The sequence below is a fragment of the Dysidea avara genome, chromosome 9, assembly GCF_963678975.1.
Source record: "Dysidea avara chromosome 9, odDysAvar1.4, whole genome shotgun sequence".
Classification (NCBI taxonomy): domain Eukaryota; kingdom Metazoa; phylum Porifera; class Demospongiae; order Dictyoceratida; family Dysideidae; genus Dysidea; species Dysidea avara.
The window spans coordinates 25855320-25876128 of NC_089280.1; the positions used below are offsets into that span (position 1 = coordinate 25855320).

Sequence of the window (20809 nt, forward strand, 5' to 3'; positions counted from 1 at the left end):
GATGCACTTGCCAAAGAAATTTTGTCATGGTCAACTGAGAATTTCCTTGTCTAAGCAAGCATATGCATAGTATCTAAAGTCTTAGTAGAGAGCTTTCTATACAGCCAGCTACATTCAGATTGCAAGCAGCTTTCTCTGTTGCTTGGGAGAAACTTCACTCTTTTGTAGACTTTCCTTAAAATTGACCATACATGTTAACTTAACCCATCCTCCCAAAGATTAACTTGCGGATAGCCCCTCCCTTATTTTTGAAAAGAATACCACTGAAAATAAAGATACTGCTTTCCAGCAGTGCCATTTAGCAGTTTTTATGTTGTGATGACCTATATTATAGTCTTGCAAGTTTCAGCGAAGTATCTGATACTCCAGTTGCTAGTACACTCCTACTATAGCTACCTGCTGGTAGCTATGATTAAATTTCTCATACATAAGTCAGTTGTTTGCTCCCACTCGCAATGAAATGTTTCAAGAGTTTACATATCACCACCATGCGTTGCAAATAATTATATCATCCACTTCATGGCCATACAAGCTACTCCAAATCCCTCAATTATTCAGTGGTGATCATGTGATTCTTATAAAGAACCGACCAAGATGTGTGTGTTTGTAGAGTGTGGGGGCATAGATAGTGTATAGCTAGCTAATGGGACGTGCTGAGGAATTATGACATGCTTATCTCTCTTTTGATTGGACCATTTCTGGAATGATAATAGTTATTATAACCTACCAGGTGTAAAGGGACCTCACCAGGCAAACATTTATTAATTAACAGTGAAATAACATTCATGAACAAGCTCTTTACTTAAAAGCAATAAGCTACTACTGCTGCAATGGCCGGTCACATGCACAGCTGGACAGACACATTCATGCATATACACAGTACACACGCACCAACGCAGTATAGTATCAAATTCACTCCTGTGTCACTCAATATAGCTAACTGGGCTATTCTCACCAAAATGTCTGAATTGGTCATATCTTTAAATTCTACCTCGATTTCATAAAAGTGGTTTGGACCAAAACATTTACCAAACACCATAATCACACATATGCCTCCCACCTACCCACCCGGGTAGGACAGTGACATAATTCATGCCACATGTTATGTTGGAGCCTTACAAGTAACAATGCTAACCTGGCACAACACCTCCTGTCACTACCCTGCTGTCATCTTCATGCAAAGAGAAGACCCGAGTTACCTTGTCATCATTGCATAATCAACTATTGTCAAAACATCATACATATGATGACATCACAGTGCATGTAAACATTTACATTTCTTTTTCTGTTGCATTCCTAATTGTCATAGCAACAGCCTAGCGATCCTGCTGAGCTAGTAGAGAGGCGGAGGTTTTTATATGACCCTCCCATGACCAGCAAAATCAATTGTTGAAGGTTTGTTAACCAGAATTATTATAGCTTTGGCAAGCTAGCAACAACAATAAAAGAGGGTTTACTGGTAAATTGATCATAATTATTTCTATCAATATTTCAGGTGTGGATGAAGGGGAGTTGTTGGTGCTGAGCCTGCAGGTGAGACTGATTACGATGACAATGTTTAACCATAGATAATATACTTACCCATATATTATCTATGGTTTAACTTGCCCAATGGATGATTGATATGACTGGTTATGTGTTCACAAGTGTGTGTGTTTTCAAACTAGCACATGATACAGGAGTATGCGGTTGGTATGGTACTGATGTGCGTCGTTATAAGGTTTGGTAACGGATTCCGGATATTTACGTGTATAAATTGATAGAAACTTCCGTGTGTTATCGTAGCTGGCGCCGATAAAATTAACCCCAGCTAAGAATTGTAGTACTTTTGAGTTATTCTTTACTGATCGACGATTGGAATATTTCCAGTAGAGCGGAGCACATTTAGATCGCGTAAGTAACTTGTACACCAGTTGTCATGGAGCCTGTAGCTAGTATTTATTGTATGGCAAATATGAGACACACAAGACCGCATTCCCGTAATCATAGACATTTATTTCATTACTAAATAGTTTAATGTGCCAGTATCTGGTATTCCAATAGCTATGCTTGTATGTTATTCGCCGCCTTCTTGTCATAATGTTTGTATATTAAAACATGTTTCCACCACGCCGAACAATGCCAGATGTTAGCTACGTAATTGCTACAAGTTGTCGGAGCGATGTAGCTCTCACGATGACATTTCATGGTCTCATGGTTACTACAAACTAGCAGGATTATGGGTGGGAACCCTGTAATATGTCCGTGACGTGATTCTGTTATTGGCTAGAGAACCCAAGTGGTTTCCATCAATAGCTAACCGCCATAGTAACTATGAGATTGTGTTACTGGTATTAAATTAAAGTAAATTGGTGTGTATTGGAAGTTGTTAATAAGTGTTAAGCTCATTATATCCATCTGCTAACCTCAACTTGGACCTCTAGCCACTACATCACAATAGCCTGACTTGTTTACGATAACAATGCTTTTGATTTCATGTAAACACTTTGATGTCATATAAACAAAGTTGCTTCCTGATGGGTCATTGTGCACTTCAATGTGCTTTTAATGGGGCTAGAATGGATCCTGTTAAAAGTGAACACTCGAAAACATGAGGATTGCATTATCCAATGCTTAGTTTAAAATGCAAAAATTTTCCTTAATGTATAAAATTGGGACAGCTTGAATTTTATATATTGTTTGGTTGCAAGGTGTCCAGGTTTGTACGTGACATGTAGCTATAATTTTTTAGGAGTTCAATGAATTTAGTTGCCAGGTAGTGACCATGTTAAGGGTTCTTCCAGTTACTAAGAACTACAGTTGGTACATCTGATATGTTGTGTTGTGTTCTGGGTGTTGGTGGGTTAGTCAGTGCTCAACCCTATAGGGTGACCTGTGTTATGAACTGAGGATTAAATTGCAGGTGTTGTTGTGTGCGCCACTTGTCTATCATAGCAGTTTAGTTAGTGACAGGGTATTTGATAAGACAATTATGGCACTATATTGGCCCAGTATGAACACAGAATGACCCACACATCTCATGCATTGGGAAGGTCACTGTGCACATACAGGGCTTGAGATTGGCATAACCCTATGATGTGCTATTATGCAATCGTGCATGTGGTTATTACTGTAGCCAGGGATGAATTGCAAAAATTGTTGGTCCTAGGATGTATGTGGTATGGATTTGTATGTTTAGAATAATTGGCATCGACTTGGAGCTGAATTAATAGTTCAACATATCTTAAGATAACAGTGGTGTGGACCAACTCCCCCTATTGCACTATGGAACAGCAGGGTGCTTAGTGGTCGCCATAACGATATACCTAAACATTGCTGCTTATAGAAATTGCGATAATACAAAAAATTATGTTTTAAAACCATAGCTTATTTAAGTTACTACATTTGACGTCAGTTCTGCTATCTACTCTTCCTACCAAGTTTTGGGAGTGGGCTATGATGTTAGTATTTAATAGTCTGGTAATTGAAATTACAAATGGAATATTCTGAGTATAGTGAGGTAATGTGATCCATAAGTTATTATCATAAGCGTATCGTCACCATGGTAACTGTCTAGCCTGGCTGGCTCTGCATCCATTACAGTAGGAGGGACTTGTGAAGGTCACTCTGTATAATTAACATACTCAGTCACATTTTCTTGGCTCAGATTTTCTTGCTTGAGTGAGTTACGCAACAACTCCACATGGATGCTAGCACTTCTACGAAACCATAGCTACCATCTGGTCACTCATGTGCTCAGTTAGCATGCAGTAAACAACATGTTGTGTTTACTATAAACATTCTTATGATGTGGTACCTGGTGTTATGTGTAGTAATATCATGTCTTGTAGGTTCAAGATTGATATGAGTGCATCGAGCTATGAATGTGAGTTGATGTGTATCGTTTTGTATGAGTGCCTCTATTCTCGAGTGGGTCTCTAAGTTTATTGTACCGTGGGTTTGTTTGTTGGTCGTCATGTGGATCTGTTTGTCATAGTGTGGGTCTGCCATGGTTTCTCCTAATATGTGGGTTTATTTATGGTATTTCGTGATGTAGGTCAGTTTCTCATAGTGCAGTGTGGGTCTGTCATGGCTTGGGTCTGTTTGTGTCATAGTGTGGGTCTTGCACTACTCACAAACAATAAACAACAGTCAAAGTGATTAACACATTCTTCACAACATTTAATATAGTGGTGATAATTGTGTTGTTAATATATAGCTGCAGTGGGATCAGACCTGGATGGAAGCCACTTCCGTCGTGGCAACTCCAAGAGGGGATCCTTCAGAAAGTAAGTACCGCTTCTGGTAACTTGTTTATTGACCAGTGAAGGAGTCACAGTGGTGTAGTTAAGTTGTATAACAATTGTCTTCATCTATCACACACCATCAGTTATGGCATACATGGTCTCAATCACACCCAGCTATAACCACTGCTTGCTTGTCATGGTCGCTTGTCATGGTCGCTTGTCATGGTTGCTTGTCATGGTCGCTTGTCACGAGGATGCATATATATATATATAAAGGATGTGTAATAGGATAGCTCTCCCCACTGTCAGTAAGTGTATATATCCCTGACATGTAGGTGACATCAAAACATCAACAAAGCTATACACAGGTGCCCACACATGTTTTCATTGGTGTGTGTGTGGTCAGCCACAATTGTCTAGTTGGGTGTGTAGTGTGCCTTGTGTTCTTGTGTGTAGTGTAGTGTAGTGTAGTGTAGTGTAGTGTGGTGTGCGTTCTTGTGTGTGTGTGTGTGTGTGTGTGTGTGTGTGTGTGTGTGTGTGTGTGTGTGTGTGTGTGTGTGTGTGTGTGTGTGTGTGTGTGTGTGTGTGTGTGTGTGTGTGTGTGTGTGTGTGTGGTGTAGTGTAGTGTGCATTCTTCTGTGTGTGTGGTGTGTGTATGTGTGTTCCTCTGTGTGTGTGTGTTGTGTGTGTGGTGTGCATACATGCATACGTACACATGTGTGTACAGTTTACCAGTATCCTACATGTACATGTTACAGTGGTTTCACCAGTTTCATTATTCCAATACTGTTTAAGGAGTACTGTTAATGTACACACAACCCATTCAGTATAGTCTAGCCTTCACTACAGCCTCCTGATAGTATTATCATTCACAACACTAACACAATAGACCTATTGGTGTAGAAACATTGGATTAGAATGAACACAGAGTTGGCAAAACACACAAATATGCTGTGATTCTCAGCTATTTTGGGCTGGTCATCTGTTTTGTGATGAGGTGACAAATTAGCACTTGTCGCGCTTATAAAGACCTGGTTGTGCCGCTAAGTCGCCTAGTCTTTTTCAGTAGCACTTTAGAAAAGCTTGTTTCATTGTGAAGTGGTTTCAGCTTAGCTATTTCTGGGTAGCCTGCAGGCAGCTAATTTATAGGTTAGTGACGTGTGTGTGGTTGGTTATGATATAATTAAGTAGAGTCGCTCAGTCGTCACTACCCCACATTGGCTCAGTAGTATAAATAGGTTTTGTCTGGCGCCGCTAACACTTTTGTAACTTAATAGAGCAGCTAGGTAGATCGTTATCGTTTGGCAGCCATGACTCGGTGAGTAAGGTCGCGTGGTTATTGTTAGGTGTGCTGAAATATAATCGCCATATCACTTGGGCGTGTGAACATGTGGCACGCGCGTTAGACTGTTAGTAACGCTTCGTTGTTCTCTTGTTGCAGGTTAAAACATTTGATTACGGGAGGAAGTAAAAAGGTAAGCTATGTTACATCGTCTAATTTGTCTTGTACAGTTTTGTTTCTTGTTCGCACACATTGTAACTTTGATGTGTACACGGTCTCGCCTGAGTGGCTTCGTTGGGTTATTAGCTCAACCAATGAATTGAATTATCTGTGTATCACCAAGTGTGTTAATCTATTTGTGGCAGCTATGAATATTGGCATGATTTAACAGCTGCTTTGTTTGGTGTACAGGAGAAAAAGAAAGCATCAGTACCACCTGTGGCATCAGCTAGTTCATCTACCCCTCACCAGAGTAAAATGATGATATCTGAACCTATTCCAGTTAAAGTTAGGAGACATAATGTTGATGAGACAAGAGACATTAGCCTAAAGCAAGGTGATAAACCGGTCAGTGTTGTTAAACCAATGAACAGTGAGAGCCCACCAAATGTAGACCCAGTGCTTGAGAAGTATGGTACACTGCGTTCAGAGCATCGCTCCACCACCCCCGAGTCTCCTGTGGGAACACAGAAAATAAAGAAGGAAATGTCACGTTCTTGTAACAATTTGTCACGTTCATCCATCAAACAAACTTCACCAGACAGGGAAGGCATTCCTGTTACTAAGATGAGTGTATCTAGGAGGCCGTTTTCCAGAGAGGGGTCTGTCACCAGAAGGTCCCCAATGAGTGATGTGGTCTCACCAACTGGAATACGCAGTACTTCGTTTTCAGGAGAGTATGGCCGCCACAAGAAGTCCCTTGGTGGCAGCAAGGAGAACAGCAGTGAGCACATTAATCAGGGGGGCCTGGTGACATACCGGAGCAATGATGCCAGTAAGCAAGCATCCCTCAGTGCCAAGCACAGTAGCGTGGCGTCGTCTGAGAGTGGACTCAGTGTTGGGTTTGATTCTGAAGAGGACTACAGCACTACACTAGAGGCACAGCCGTGGTACCATGGCAGGATGAATGCTACAGTATCAGAAATGTTGGTACATAGAGATGGTGATTTCTTAGTGTGGGAGACACAGTCAAAGCCAACCTCCTACATCCTTACACTTTATTGGGATGGGCGACCACAACATGTGCAAATTGATATGTTTGAAGTAGCTTCATCTAACAGTGAAGCTAGCAGCACCAAGAAGCCTTCCTTCAAGTATCATTTTGACAATGGAGCATTTGACTCAATACCTGAATTAGTACATAACCATCTTAAATACCAAATCCCAGTGTCCAAGTTTTCAGATGGAGTAATCACTAACCCCATCAGCCGACCAAATAGTGGTGTGAAGGAGTTAGAACACCAGCCAATACAGCGATCCTACACTGTCTCATCACCTTATGGAGTGGCAAGGAAGAAGTATGGTAGCTCCCAGAACCTTCAAAGGAACAGCACAGATCCTGCTGGTATTTATGCCAGCTATGCAGTACCACCAATGCTACACCATATGCCAGAGTTGAGTGAGGAGAGAGGATATGGTTTTTACTTGCCGCAATATCGTGTACCAAGTGAGTCTGCTCTTAACCAGATGAATGGAGAGGAAGGCCACCCCAGAAACCGGATGAAGTATGATCCTCTTTATGAGTCGCTCTATATCAGTGAGCAAATGGCAGCAGCGGCAGCGGCTGGAGGAAGCCATTACTACCTTGGCCATCCTTATCCACCGAACTATTACAACTTGTTGCCAGCTCAGCTGGGGCCTAACTGTGTCCCTTACTCTACCACCTCCCTGAGGAGACCAAAGAAGAAGATGAAGTCACAAGCTATGTACAGTGGGACACAGTATGGTATGACTGAAGATGATGAGAAGAGAATTTCAATGTTTGGTACAATGAGGAAATCAAAATCTGGTAAAGTTGAGAAGGCAGCTGCTAGCAGCACTGCAGCAGCAGCATCAGTTGGTAACCTCAGTGTTACCACTAGTGACACTGATACCGTTGTCGGAGATCAAGAACTGAGCCTCAGTGCAAGTGACATTTTTAGTGGTCAGAGAAGAGACACCATTATTCATAACCTTGCCACTCCCAAACATCAATCAAGATCTGCTAGTATTGACTCAGACTATGTGTACATGGAGGGCATTAAACCTACACCATTTGCCATGGCCTTCTTTGAACAAGCTGCTGCTGAGAGTGAGGGAGAAAATAAAGATTCTCCTCTGCTGAACAGAGTAAAGAAACAATCGGTTCCGCATCCATTCGCCTCATCAAGTAGCAGCACTCCAGAAACAAAGGCGAGACGTACCCCTAGTCCCACAGTTAACAACAAATCATCAACTACAATTAAATGTCAGTCAGAATTAAACAGAGTGGAGCAGATGTTTGTGGCTTATCACGTGGAGGAGCTGGCACAACATTTGACACTAGCAGATGCTGTGTTGATGCAGTTTATTCCACGACCAAGGGAGACTGAAGCAGCTTACTGGGAGAGGTTGAAGAAGGAAGGGGCTTGTGATGGACAGTGTGTCGGCCTAGAAATGATGGGCCTACCAGAAGGAGAGAAGCTCTGGAATAAGCTAATGAACAGGTGAGGTGATTCACTCAATAATATTTTTATCATAACTGATTAGGAAATGTGGTCATAATGTTTTGTCAACACATATGGGCTTCTTGTCATTGGATGTTTTCTTGTTACTTCCAATAGGCATCAGAGCCTCAGTCAGTGGGTGAAAGCTTGTATTGTGTGTAGTGAGGACATTGAGGAGAGGGCAAAGGTGATTGCAAAGTTCGTGGAGCTGGCAAGAGCCCTACAGAGCACCTGCTTTGGAAACATTTTCTCCTTTGTTGCTGTCATGACTGGCCTGGCTTCCTCACAGGTAAGACATCATCTGCACTTTCCCTGTTGACAATATTTAATTATTGTCTCCATTGTTTTTACAGGTATCTGGTCTGAGCCACACATGGCTTGAGTTTCACTCCACCTACCCCGAACTATCCGACACTTACAACAACCAACTAGTACACACATTTTCTGCACTGCGAGCCGGTGCCAAGGTGTTTGCTCTGGAATATGTCAGTATTCCTGCTGTACAGTGTTTAGGAGATACCTATGTTCCTAAATATATGCCAGGGGACTCATCTGGTGAAAGCTTGGATAGTTTATTGGAAGAGTTCAGTAATTTTTCCACCAACCTTGATTGTTATCGTAACCTCCTGTCACATTGTGCTTCGTATAGTTACAACTCTCGCAAGAGACTCAGCAACTACAAATATCAACAGACATTGTTCGAATATTTTCTACAAGATCACCCCAAACAGATCTTGCACAGAATGGATCTGGGAGTAAACCTGGAAGATCCCAGTGAAAGAAAAAGAAGATTCTCAGTCATTTTACAAGCACTTGCTGAGAGAACATAATTTTTAACACAGTTTACCTACTTTTGTATATAGACAAAAATGCCATTGTTTTTATTTTTAACTCACTTAACCTGGTAGTTTCACATGTATAATTTAATCTTGTACAAACACTGGTATATAACCACAATGATGAATATGTTTATGAATTAATGGGTTACTAATTGGTGATTATACAGGCATGGCCAGATTGTCTAGGGTCTCACAGTTCCGTCACATCCTCTGCATTTCTGCTGGTGGTGCCGCCAGTTGTCGCTGGTTTACTATCATGGAACCTGTTGTAAGACAGTTACAATGTATTCATGGCCTTGTTGGACATACCTGATTGTACATCTGCCTGGATGGCTACACAATCTTTCTAGTTCCTTTTTACAGTCACTGTTCTCAATTGGGTTACCTTTTAGACTGGAATAATAAACAATAAGTGGACTCACACACGCCATTAACTAACTGTAAACAGTTTACAATTGAACAAATTCCCACTTAACTACATGAAGGATGTGCTTACTCTAAGAACATTAAGTGGGTGTTCATCATGAATGCTTTCAGAATGTTAAAACATTCTTCTCCGATCTTGTTGTACTGTAACCTGTAAAAAAATTTTATCACCTATGTAGTGAACTACAAGGGGTCTCACGGACTCTAACCTCAACACTCGAATATTTACCATTGTTGATAAATACTTTAATAGAACAGCCAGGCTGTCCAACTTGATGCCAACATTGGTTAGGCTGAGAGTGAAACCATTTGACTATTATTGAGTGGCTGTTGTTAACTAACCTTAGTTCGATTAGACTTGTGTTCTTGGTTAAGTCACAACAAAATGCTTCCATCACTTCAACAGAACCCATTCTGCAATTACTAAGCCTATGAAATGTAAATGTAATTACAATTTGTGGTGATGTTTGCCTGTACTTACTGTAAATAACTGATGGTACAATTTGGATCACTTATCTGCTGACGGAGATCAGAAAATTCGGTAGGCGTTATTGCCTTATAACTTTTATATTCTGAATTTGGACTCTGACTAGATTCATCACTCTGACTTTTACTCCGACTTGACAAATAGTTACTTCTAGCTGAATTGGCAGGACTTAAATCAAAAGCTGAATTTCCTTGGGGATAAGACACCTTTCTATTGTTAATGTGCCGCCTAACAGTCTTGTCTTTGCTGGGGATGGAATCAGTGGGAACAGCAGTCACTGATAAATGTCTTTTAATTGGTGTTGATGTCACTGGTGAGCTCATTTCCATAATTTGTGATGATTTGTGTTTCTGCAATCCATCCCCCTCAATCTGAGACACAACTGTATTAGCTGTCATTGAAGGAAGAAGTGAACAACTCACAACTTCATCCCATTATAGATATCAAACTATCTCAGTATGACCTCACTGTACCTTGATTGCTGATGAACTTGAGGTGCTGCATGGCATAATGAAGGCTGGACCTTGTAGTCTCTAGCTTCTGTTTAGTGCAGTAGTACAAGTTAGCATAGTAGTCTCTGCTCTCCACTGCTTCTTGCAGTTTCGTGTTCAGAAATTGAACATGTTGGTGTAGTTCGTCCAGTTGTTGAGCAACTAGACATACACAACAATCCAACACGATGTTAACACGTGTAGCCACACTTTTCATGCTTGCATTGTGTGTTAGTTACAATACAAAAACACTATTATACCATTGGGACTGATCGGAGAGCTGAAAGCTGAACGCGGTGACTCGAGTTGAGGTGAGCAGGCTATGTAGGCTGCAGAAAATCACGCGACATAATGTGCGAACAGTGATAAAGACATAACAGTGCTTCGATCACATCGTTACGTCGTGCAATTGAGCTTATCTTACCCATTTTCTTCGTGTATCTGGTGATATCAAGGGCGTGGCTCCTGTACTTTGCTTTTAAAGTTACGCATGCGCGGAAATCCATGTCTAAACAACTGTCAAGAATTGGTAGATTGAGTCGTAGAATATTTGGGGATGTTCCGAGAGAGTTAAGTAACAGGTGAGGCACTTTAGCATGTTTAACTATATAATCAGGTTAGCCGTGCATTAATAAGAATATCACCGTAGCGAAAAGAAAGTAGTGGATATATTTGCAAGACGTCCAAAGGAGAGAGACGTGCTAAATTTTTACCCCGAATCATTATGGAAAGTTAACAGGTTATTATGGAACATGAGGCAGCTGGGACTGTACCGCGATGAACATTGGGTAATCACGTGACACATGTAACACCCATTAATCACTTCTATGTTACTGCAGGACTTCAGACAAGAAATGGCAACTCAGAGGAAGGTTAGAGGAAAGGGGCGAGAGAAAGGTAACTTACAAAATAAGATGGTAACTATTTTGGACAAGGCTATTGTCGGCAAAAACTAAGACAAAAAATGTAGAAAAATTTGGACTACCCTTAGTACCCATGCTCTAGTCCACCACTTTAACCATTCTACCACCAATGCACATGCCAAATTAGTCTTGTCCTCGCAGACCCATTCTCTGGGGTGGCTCTTATCGATTAGAGATTATAAGCGCCCCCTCCGAAGGCGTCTGGTGAAATGCCCATACCATTTTTGTCCGAGAAATTGCCAACTCTGGCGAGTGATAATTGGTGTTTAATACTTACACAAGATTTTACAAAAGGTGACGATAAAACAGTATTTATCATTTTATGGCTGCGCAATACAGATTTTACAAAAGCAAAGCTTACCTCAAATCATCACCATTAAACACCAATTATCACTCGCCAGAGTTGGTGATTTCTCGGACAAAAATGATATGGGCATTTCACCAGACCCTTTCGGAGGGGGCGCTTATAATTTCTAATCGATAAGCGCCACCCTGGAGAATGGGTCTGCGAGGACGAGACTAATACCAAATACCCACTTTCTTCCTTTTCTACTTTATATATTATAAATGCAAGTTGAAAAGGATGCTATAATAGTAAGACTGGTGAAGAAGAAACTAAGGCTGAACCCAAGCCTACACTAACACTGAGGTTTGCCTGTTAAGCATAATGATGTCTATAAAGGTAAGTTTAGTGAGTTCGAGGTGAGCTAGGGTTAGCCTGGCTTAACCCTAGCTCGCCTCAAACTCACCAAAAACTTATCTTCATACAACTAAGTGTGTTTGAGTTGCTTGGACAATGTCAACAACTTTTGGTGGCACTTATTGACACTGATGGTGTGTGTTAATAGCCACTGCAAAATTATATTTATTGCAAATAGCATCCTGGCTTACGTATGAAGTTTATTGCCGAAATATTTGATCCTTTCAAAATAATGCTTAGATGGTCATTGTGCTCTAACACATATGTTATGGATGTGACAAAAGAACTAGGAGAGCACTGCTTTATTTCTAAAAGAAAAAAACTCAACCTCACGTTTGTGAAGATAGATATACTCTAATAGAGCAGTCATACAATATAATAGTCAGGTGAGGCTAGTGATTCATGTAAATTCCGCCAACCTGCTAAGTTACTACTATTGTGTATACAAGGACTTCATTTGGTGTTGGGAGCATAAAAGAGGACAACTTTGTTGTCACAAATACACCTGACTGTTTTATTAGATACACTGGTAGTTAGTGTTAGGGCTAAGCCTCCCCCCTCTCTTGAAATAGGTTTTACCTTTACAATTAAATGAACTTCCCTCACTGTTAATACCTCTGTTAGAGCAAAATTAGTACATTAGTACTTCCTTACAATTGTTAAAATTGAGATGAGAGAGTAATATGCATGATATCATAATATAATTTAGGCATTAAGATGTGTCGTGCAGGCAGAGAATCTGAGACAAAGTGGCTAGTTATAGTAGACTTCAGTTAGCTGTCTCCTCTTTAATAAAATCCTGTCAAACATAGCTAAGGTGTATATCATGACCTCATTAATGATCATGTCCAACATGATCTCACTGTCTCATTGAGGCATTTTTGTTTCATAGGCCACCCTATAGATGAGGTTTGAGTCTTACACATTGGATAATAATTCCTGAAGCAAAGTGACATTCATGAAAAATTGACACCTCATGAACACATCCGTTTTAATGGTATGAATAGTTGGTTACTATGGTAACGGAGGGATTAAGAAGAGTGGGTACATTTCAATTGTACTATACCCCCCCTTGACAGAATATTAGTGAATAAGATGGAAAGTGTAGAGTCCAAGCGACATAATTGTGTAGATACTACATATATGGCTCAGTAGATCAATAGATTTTAGTCGTGAGAATTGTGTTACGCTGTCTAGCTTGAAACAGTCAGTCTGTACAATGGATATTTGTGTTGTTTACCTATCTACAAGGGAAATAACTTGTTTTATAGACTTCATTTCATATTTGGTCAAGTAGCGTTGTAGCCAAGCATGGGGCCTAAGTACATGCACTAACTAAAGTACATGATTGGTTGTACTGTATTTGGCCCCAAGCACCTTTGAGCCATCGTGGCATGGCATATTGGAATGGTAAGTAACTACAATGGAACGTGTACAATACTCACGCTTTGGGACCCTATCCATAGTGTCCTGATAATCGAAGTCTTCTATCAGTTAATGGCCTAAAGGATACTTTGCAAGCTTAGCTAAGTGTCTGGATTATGTAGGTGTCCTCAAGTGTCCACATATAAGTGTATTCCTGAAATAAATAAATCTATTTGGGACAATTGTGGCACTTAAAACAGCACCCTCTGTGTTGCATAGCAACCATCATTAAAGTTATGTATGGCTTTCCTACCCTCGATATATTGCAACACACCCACACAACGCTCACCACAGTCAGCAGTGGGTAAGTATTAAATTGAATTATTTAGTGATTTCAAGTATAGTAAATCAGATAAGATGACTGAATTGATTTTCAATATGTTATCATTTGTAACAGTTACAGTTAGCAGTACGTATTTATGTTTTTGTACAAAGGGTTTATACAAAGACTGGGACACTGCATAGACACCAAACAGTCTCTGTTACTACACTGCAACCTGTTAATGTGGACATCTACCTCATCTAGACACGTTGTAGGTCCCAAGATACATATACTGACTTGGATATCTTTGATAATCTTGGTCCTATTAGTTGGTCCCGAGATGTCCGTATAAGGAATGTCAAAAATTTAAGAGAAACCTTATGCTAATGGTTCACTTTATAGACCATCCCATTGTTTATAGGCCCAAGTAGTTGATGGAATTTTACGAATAACAAGTGTGTATACATTAAGTTTGGTGATGTACTACAGGTGTATTGTTGATAGATTCATGGCAATATTGTCTAGGAAGTCTCTCCAGCCAGGAGCTGTAAAACTATTGACTTGTTGAACAGAGCACGCATTCGGTCCAAGCATACTCGCTTATCAGCTTTCCTTCAAAATGGCAACGTGTATAGCTAAGTGCAAATAATATCGAAGAGTGTTCTACCCTTCACCCTTGTGGAGGGTGTATTGTAAAGTCACGATATTATAACAAGGTGTTACAATTTGTAACGTATGTGAAGCCTTAAAGTGTAAGAATTGTTAGCATTCTGCCACACACACGAAACTCAAAATAGCCATATTCACGGATGGTCTAAATCCATGAAACTATGTTGCAGTTCAGTGAGAAACGCTGAGAGCTCCAGTTAGTTCAGTTGCCACTGACATTGCTAGGCACTCGTATTATCAATATTATGTTCAGATTAACATCATTAGTTATACAAAGATAGGCAGGCAAACTCGGAAGTGTTGTGTCATCACTTTACGATACTTCTCAGGGGTATATGGATATTTTTATAGTACACTCTTCTTAGTGACTGGCTTGACCGGATCTGCAAGAATCCCACTTGTTCAGTAGACACAATAGATGGAATACTTACGAATTATTTAAAATCTACAAATTTTTGAGTTCCTGTTTTGTGATGAAGGAAGGAGCTAACATCAATAACCTTGATAGCATTGAAGCAAGAGGGGTTCGAAAATCTTCAGTCTACTAAATTAGTGACTAACTGTCCACTAGTATATCTTCAGGCGTAAGCAACCTCCCTTGTTCCATTGCTATGATCCCTAAAATTCCTTTGTTTCATGTCAGTGCTCCGTGTACATACACTGTAAATAGGACTTCAAAAATGGTCTCAAAAGCAAATCATTTTTATAAACATAAATTTTTTAAATTGTAAAAGAATATTGATGTTATCCTGTCATTGCAGTGAATTCTTAACACAGAAAGTAACTTACACAGATTCTCTGTTCACCAGTATTTCTATGATAGCAGTTTACACAGTGAAGTATGTTGATATTTAGAACATGTGCTTGATAGCCTAGGGCTCCCAAGACACCTGTGCTGAAAGAAATACACATAGAAAACATCTGAGAAACTGTCCATGTCTCTAGCTTCGTGTTCCAGCTGGCCAGTGACATTTCAAGGTGCCAGAGTGTTTGTAGAAATCCACTTGTGAAAAGCATCCTGAGCAAATCAGTGGCATGGCTGTGTTGTAGTAATTGAATGTGTAGTTTATTGGTGTGGCTATCCATTGATGGTGAAGTCGTAATTTGAATGGTGTGTATGTTGATTGACAGTTTTCAATATGTTGTTAGCCCCATGCCTTCAAGTAAGGCAACAACCACAAAATGGCTTGTAATGTGTTTACATTGTATGCTAACATGTTTGTTTTAGTTAAACAGCTGAAATCTAGAACTTCTGTTACATAAACACAACGTGTTGACTTCTTGTGAACAATGAGTCTTTGGACCTTGGAAAGTTTCTGAAAGAGCCAGAAATGTTTGGCCAACAGTAACTGATTCTTGTCAAGCCAGGTCCTTGAGAAATTACTATTCAAGCTTGCCACACCACCCAGAAATTGTGGCTCTTATAACCAGCTGCATGTAATTTGAGTAATACTGAGGCTTGAACCGATAGTATGGTAGTGTAGCAGTGGTGTCGATTTGATTTTACCTGATGTACAATTTGAATAGTTCTGCTCACATTTATGTTAGCTTTTAATCACCTCGTTTTGTTAGGTTGTTACTGTTATAACATTTTCTGTGGCAGGAGAAACATATTCTATTTAGTTGTTACTAATGTTCAAAGCTGTGTATATTTCTAGTCGTATTGGTTAGTTGCAATGTTTGGTAGCTAGCCTTACAGACAAGTTGCTAAGTAAACATACTGTGCTGTTTTGACTGGGGTTGATGTACAATACTGTGGGTCACCAGGCATGTATATTGACTAATAAGGTCGTGGACATAATGTCAATTCTAACATTACACTCTTAGTTACCAAGCAAGTGCTTGTTGCAACAGTAAATCCTGTGTATTAAGGACACCTTTGGACCCAACCAATAGTGTCCTGATTATCAAGGTATCCTAGGTCAGTTTACATGCTAAGGGATACTTTGGGACCATAACAGGTTAACAGGTTTCACTGTAGTGTCTGAAAATACCATGTATGTACAAATTTCAAGGGACATAATTTTCATGGATTTCACAGTTGCTTAGCTGTCCGCAAAATGCTCATACATGACTATAAAGATTAGCTCTATGCTATATACAGTGTTGGGAGTAACGCGTTACGTAATATTACTTTTGTAACTAAGTAATATAACGAATATTGCTATAAAAACAGGTAATATAACTCAAGTTACTTTACTTAAAAATGTAATGCGTTACCTAAGTAATATAGTTACTGTAACGAGTCTAATATTATGTAATATACTACAAGTAACGAAGTTACTAATCTCATTAGTAATCCACTGAGTAATGCCTAGCCACAACGAAGTAATGAAGCCTACTGAATGAACCAGTTTCTTACTTATAACCAAGATTTGCACATTGCCCAACAATGCCATCATGTCACGTGATAAGGTGGTAGTTTCACACGTGACAGCTTAAAGCTGTGGACAAAGTAATATAATATGTAGTATTATTATAGTTACTTTATTTTTTGGGTAATATGTAACTGTAACTAAATAGTTCTGCTGCAAGTAATATGTAACTAGTTACTTGTAAAAAGTAACTTGCCCAACACTGGCTATATATATAGAACAGGCAACCCATGTGAAAAACAAGTGATTCACAAAAATTAAAGTTGCAGAAATCCTGAAATTGTTATTGTGATTAGAGTTGCACAATTGCCTGAGCAGGGATGAATGTTAATTTTTAATAACTGAATATTTTGACTGTAAACAAAGTTTCAAGCATTCTTCAAAAAGCAGCAAATGACTGAATAGTTTCTTTGTCCACAGAAAACATTATAACAGGCCAAATAACAAACCAATGCAAGAATGGGAATTAATATTAAGGCCTTGGATTGTATTAAAAATGAAAAAAGGACTTACCACCAACACAAAACACATGTTCAAATACGTACAAATATAGTAGGAAAGCAAACAAATAATCGAATGCTTGTCCCGGCCCAATTGCTGATGTGTAGCATTGACTAGTATATGTACGTTCACATGATTATAATGACAACAATAGGATGATCGAGTAATTAATCTATATAGTTTAGAATTGTGCGTAGTCTGTTGGATCTACGCTGCATGAAAATTAGAGATAATTCGAAGCAGAACATATATGATTTTTAAGCCGTCTAGCATGTATGAATTACCAGGGCATTGGTTGGCAGTGGACATCACAACTTTAGACCAACACAATCTGGCATGTGTTGTGTCTTGACCACCACTCAGATATTCCTGGACATCACCCTGAATTAGTTACACAGACAATGTTGTACACATATTATTGTACACTGGTAGTGTCCTGAATATGTTTTTTTTAATGTACTGGTATACTGCAGTTCACTTTTTTTCATTTTATTTATTGAAGTAGCTGTTCTATTAGAGTGTCTTGAAAGCTGGTAACAGTACTCTTGCTGGTAGCTTTATAGTGAGAAAGAAGATTGCATTGTTAAAGTAAATAAGTGAAGGACTTAACATTTGTATGAGAGAGAAAACAGCAAACTTTTTATAGGTCAATTCTTAATCTATAGATATTATTAACTAGTTTGTACATATCTTATTGTTGCCATGACAACATTGTTCTGTAGGTGATGGTAAACGTTCTGGCAAGAGAAGAAAGTAATCACTCATCTTGGGATGTCTCAGGATATTATTGTACATGTTCAAATTACTACTCATAATTTACTGTTAGGTACAATACAATCATTAATGTCACTGATAATACTAATTAAATCATCAGTTCTAACAGTGTCCACATAACTAGCTATAATCATTTGCTCTAACATCATCCGACGCATTTTGTGAGTCACCAAGTGAGAGTTATCCTTTACAGTGGACGTGAACTCATACAAGGGATGGTCTGAACGTTGTAGAGTCAATTTTAATGCTTCGTTAGCACATTGGTATGTGTTTGGACTAGTTTCCACTGGGTATAAATCATCGCCTGGCAACAGTGACTAGTACAAAATAAGTTTATACCATACATGGTCAATAATGGATTATAGTCTTACATATAACATGCTGCCTGCTTGATTGGTGAAATCTACCAACAGTCGTCGTGGCAACAGACACACCCTACTAGCAAACATGTTCTGGTACAAGCCATACAAGTGCAGGTGATGTATTGTCGGCAACCTGAGAGAAGGTGTGGTAATTGTGTCACATACTTAAACTGTAGTATTGTACTGATATTTGGTTTTGGCTATACGATGGAGCAATTATAACATTCTAAAAGGTTTTTGTCTTGGAGCCAGACCTGTTGGGACCAGTTGTTATTATGGAGTTTTTTTTTTTAATGTTAATACACAGGTAGTTAAGAGGTTCCACTGTATATTTAATAGAAAAGATTTTTAACTGCAAAGCCATTAAATTTTTTCCAACTAATTTTTGTCCTTACATGTAGGAGTTAAAATTAGCATGTTTATGATGGCAGTAATGCTACAACAACAGCTAACAATACATTTCAGAAGTGTAAGAAAACCTTTTAGGCTGTACCACTGTTTCATGGCTCCAACCTAATACCAAATCACAAGAAAACAGCTGATGTCTGGATTGCTAGTGCAACACTACACCTAGGATAACTCACAATTTTATGTTGGAGAGTTCAGTCAGTTGTGGAGGAGGTAATGTCAGTTGTTGCTGAGTGTTCAGTTCCAATGTTTCCTCAACTGATAACCACTACACATTGGAGGAGTCTCAATTATTACAAGTTATGTAACTTGATCAGTGTGTGTATGTATTGTGAGTGTTTGTGTGTGTGTTGTATACCTGCAAACCCATAAAAGTTCATATAAAATAAATTTCCACGTTTTTCACAAAATTACAAAGGCTTCATAAGATTTTAAAAATGAGGAGTGCAGAGTACTCAGTTTAAATGTTTCTCTTACTAATAATTACACTGGGGAGTGTTATACAAGTGTAACCTGATGAGTGTAAAGTGTACATACGTGACATGTAGTGTAAATCTGAAAAGTTCATGCAAAATAAATTTTCAAGTTTCTGTACAAAATCAAATAATGTGTTAAAAGTGGGAGACACAAAATTTGTTCAAAAACATTTCCAAATTACGGCATATGCATTGCGTGTGCACACATGTATGTATGTATGTATGCGTACCTCTGCCTTGGACACTTCTGAAGGGTTAAACATGGGTGGGGGTTTTCCCTCAAGACAGCATAAATAAAACATTGTATCATATCGTCGAGTAAGATTTTCCGGTGTCAACCAATTAGACCACTCAATGAGAGACCACACATCAGGGATACATCTTATCTCCCTAACAACACATGCCAGTGATGAACCCACCTTAGCAATGTACTACACTGAAACCTAACGCCAAAAATTGTCAAGATAGTAAGGATGTTCAGGGATTAATTTAGGGGGAGCCTTGATACATACCTAGAAATGATTGATGGTCTTTCCAGAAGTTGTATAATCAAATGGTCAATATATTCAAAGGCATCACAGTAAAATTTGACCAAATCATGGAGGTACTCTGAATTACAAAGATTATGGTACTAACCTGAACAGCTGCACAAAGTTACTGGCATCATCACAAACTCTCTTACGCCATTCCTCCCCAATGTTCTTCAACAGTCGATAGCAAGGAGCTTGAGTTCCCAATAGAGCCTGTGATATCGACTCTATTGGTCTAGCTAATAATATCCCTGTCTCTTCAAACGCCTCTCGAATGGCACAAATTCGAAATGCTAACTCTCCAATAATGGAGTCACCTGGTATACCAGAGTAGAGTGGCAATCTCTCTGCTGGTGGCTTCTTCACAAGAGTATCCTCCATTGAACGTCGAGCTTCTTTTGGGAACAGTTCCAACCATTCTGTGGAGTAGTCAGCTTTGTCAAGTACCCCACCTGGGAATACATGACTGTCTGGCTGTGGAGAAGACAATGTAGATACTACATGAAATGTTCCATGGTCTGTATAGCATTCTCAAGACTGGTAAGGCATAATCTGTATTACCACATACACATTACAGAAGTATGGAACAAGACTAAACACTACAGAATACCCCAGAATACATACACTACTATATACACGCACCATAAAACCAGATTCTGTACTTCTTTGTACAAATAGCACATCAATTCCTTTCACGTGACTAATTCCACTTTGCTTTTGCTGTATCACGTGAGGGGACAGCTGCGCGATCCGTTGTTTCTGTGATCCATGTTTTAGATTGATGAGTGACGTTCTGTTCGCTGCTGCATAACCATATCCTTCCCTGGTCGCAAAGATTAAAGAGGCGGCATAGCGAAACAGTTTGCGTTTACTAGTCATCTGTCAAGTTGTACGAGCACCTGACCTGTAGCAAGCAAATAAGCGCGCATTAAAACATAACATGCAACCTTTCCGCCCCCACTTCCGGTT

General features: G+C 39.4%; 4 protein-coding genes across 8 annotated transcripts; 2 read left to right on the top strand and 2 right to left on the bottom strand.

Moving 5' to 3' along the window:
* Positions 1–1516: 1516 nt before the first annotated feature.
* Positions 1517–9172, top strand: LOC136265900 (breast cancer anti-estrogen resistance protein 3 homolog). Of its 4 annotated transcripts, none has more exons than XM_066060841.1 (7): positions 1517–1533; positions 3831–3865; positions 4199–4268; positions 5668–5701; positions 5920–8192; positions 8310–8481; positions 8546–9172. In XM_066060841.1, the coding sequence occupies exons 2-7, from the start codon at positions 3844–3846 to the stop codon at positions 9020–9022; spliced, it is 3048 nt and encodes a 1015-aa protein (XP_065916913.1). In that variant the 5' UTR covers positions 1517–1533; positions 3831–3843; the 3' UTR covers positions 9023–9172. The 4 variants fall into 4 exon arrangements, with proteins under 4 accessions (XP_065916913.1, XP_065916912.1, XP_065916915.1 ...); XM_066060840.1 differs by lacking the exon at positions 1517–1533 and adding an exon at positions 1751–1893; XM_066060843.1 differs by lacking the exons at positions 1517–1533; positions 3831–3865; positions 4199–4268 and adding an exon at positions 4917–5375.
* Positions 9093–10924, bottom strand: LOC136265908 (uncharacterized). Its single transcript, XM_066060854.1, has 9 exons — positions 10860–10924; positions 10696–10764; positions 10418–10597; positions 9939–10335; positions 9800–9886; positions 9667–9750; positions 9528–9608; positions 9341–9424; positions 9093–9294 (listed from the first exon to the last, which is right to left on the bottom strand). Exons 1-9 carry the CDS (start codon positions 10861–10863, stop codon positions 9222–9224), a joined length of 1059 nt encoding a protein of 352 aa, XP_065916926.1. The 5' UTR covers positions 10864–10924; the 3' UTR covers positions 9093–9221.
* Positions 10861–20315, top strand: LOC136265912 (small ribosomal subunit protein mS33-like). Its single transcript, XM_066060858.1, has 4 exons — positions 10861–11016; positions 11085–11223; positions 11275–11332; positions 18013–20315. Exons 1-4 carry the CDS (start codon positions 10940–10942, stop codon positions 18045–18047), a joined length of 309 nt encoding a protein of 102 aa, XP_065916930.1. The 5' UTR covers positions 10861–10939; the 3' UTR covers positions 18048–20315.
* LOC136265907 (acyl-coenzyme A diphosphatase NUDT19-like) lies at positions 18087–20781 on the bottom strand. 2 transcript variants are annotated; one of them, XM_066060852.1, is made up of 6 exons: positions 20483–20781; positions 19947–20314; positions 19541–19700; positions 19011–19102; positions 18436–18559; positions 18087–18381 (listed from the first exon to the last, which is right to left on the bottom strand). In XM_066060852.1, exons 1-6 carry the CDS (start codon positions 20717–20719, stop codon positions 18100–18102), a joined length of 1263 nt encoding a protein of 420 aa, XP_065916924.1. In that variant the 5' UTR covers positions 20720–20781; the 3' UTR covers positions 18087–18099. The 2 variants fall into 2 exon arrangements, with proteins under 2 accessions (XP_065916924.1, XP_065916925.1); XM_066060853.1 differs by having other exon boundaries at positions 19947–20310; positions 20483–20618.
* Positions 20782–20809: the final 28 nt, after the last annotated feature.

Bases quoted from the DNA above. Each gene is read 5' to 3' on its own strand.
- LOC136265900 (XM_066060841.1), top strand. From the start codon at position 3,844: ATGAGTGCATCGAGCTATGAAT. The intron at 3,866-4,198 runs GTGAGTTGATGT...GTTAATATATAG, and splicing joins GAGTGCATCGAGCTATGAAT to CTGCAGTGGGATCAGACCTG. The intron at 8,193-8,309 runs GTGAGGTGATTC...TACTTCCAATAG, and splicing joins TGGAATAAGCTAATGAACAG to GCATCAGAGCCTCAGTCAGT.
- LOC136265912 (XM_066060858.1), top strand. From the start codon at position 10,940: ATGTCTAAACAACTGTCAAGAATTGGTAGATTGAGTCGTAGAATATTT. The intron at 11,224-11,274 runs GTAATCACGTGA...ATGTTACTGCAG, and splicing joins TGTACCGCGATGAACATTGG to GACTTCAGACAAGAAATGGC. The intron at 11,333-18,012 runs GTAACTTACAAA...ATTGTTCTGTAG, and splicing joins AGGAAAGGGGCGAGAGAAAG to GTGATGGTAAACGTTCTGGC.
- LOC136265907 (XM_066060852.1), bottom strand. From the start codon at position 20,719: ATGACTAGTAAACGCAAACTGTTTCGCTATGCCGCCTCTTTAATCTTT. The intron at 20,315-20,482 runs GTGCGTGTATAT...TCTTCTCCACAG, and splicing joins GTACAGAATCTGGTTTTATG to CCAGACAGTCATGTATTCCC. The intron at 18,560-19,010 runs GTGAGTTATCCT...ACCTTCTCTCAG, and splicing joins GAACTCTCCAACATAAAATT to GTTGCCGACAATACATCACC.
- LOC136265908 (XM_066060854.1), bottom strand. The intron at 9,751-9,799 runs GTTAGTTAACAA...TTTCACTCTCAG, and splicing joins ACAAGTCTAATCGAACTAAG to CCTAACCAATGTTGGCATCA. The intron at 9,425-9,527 runs GTAAGCACATCC...TTATTATTCCAG, and splicing joins ACCCACTTAATGTTCTTAGA to TCTAAAAGGTAACCCAATTG.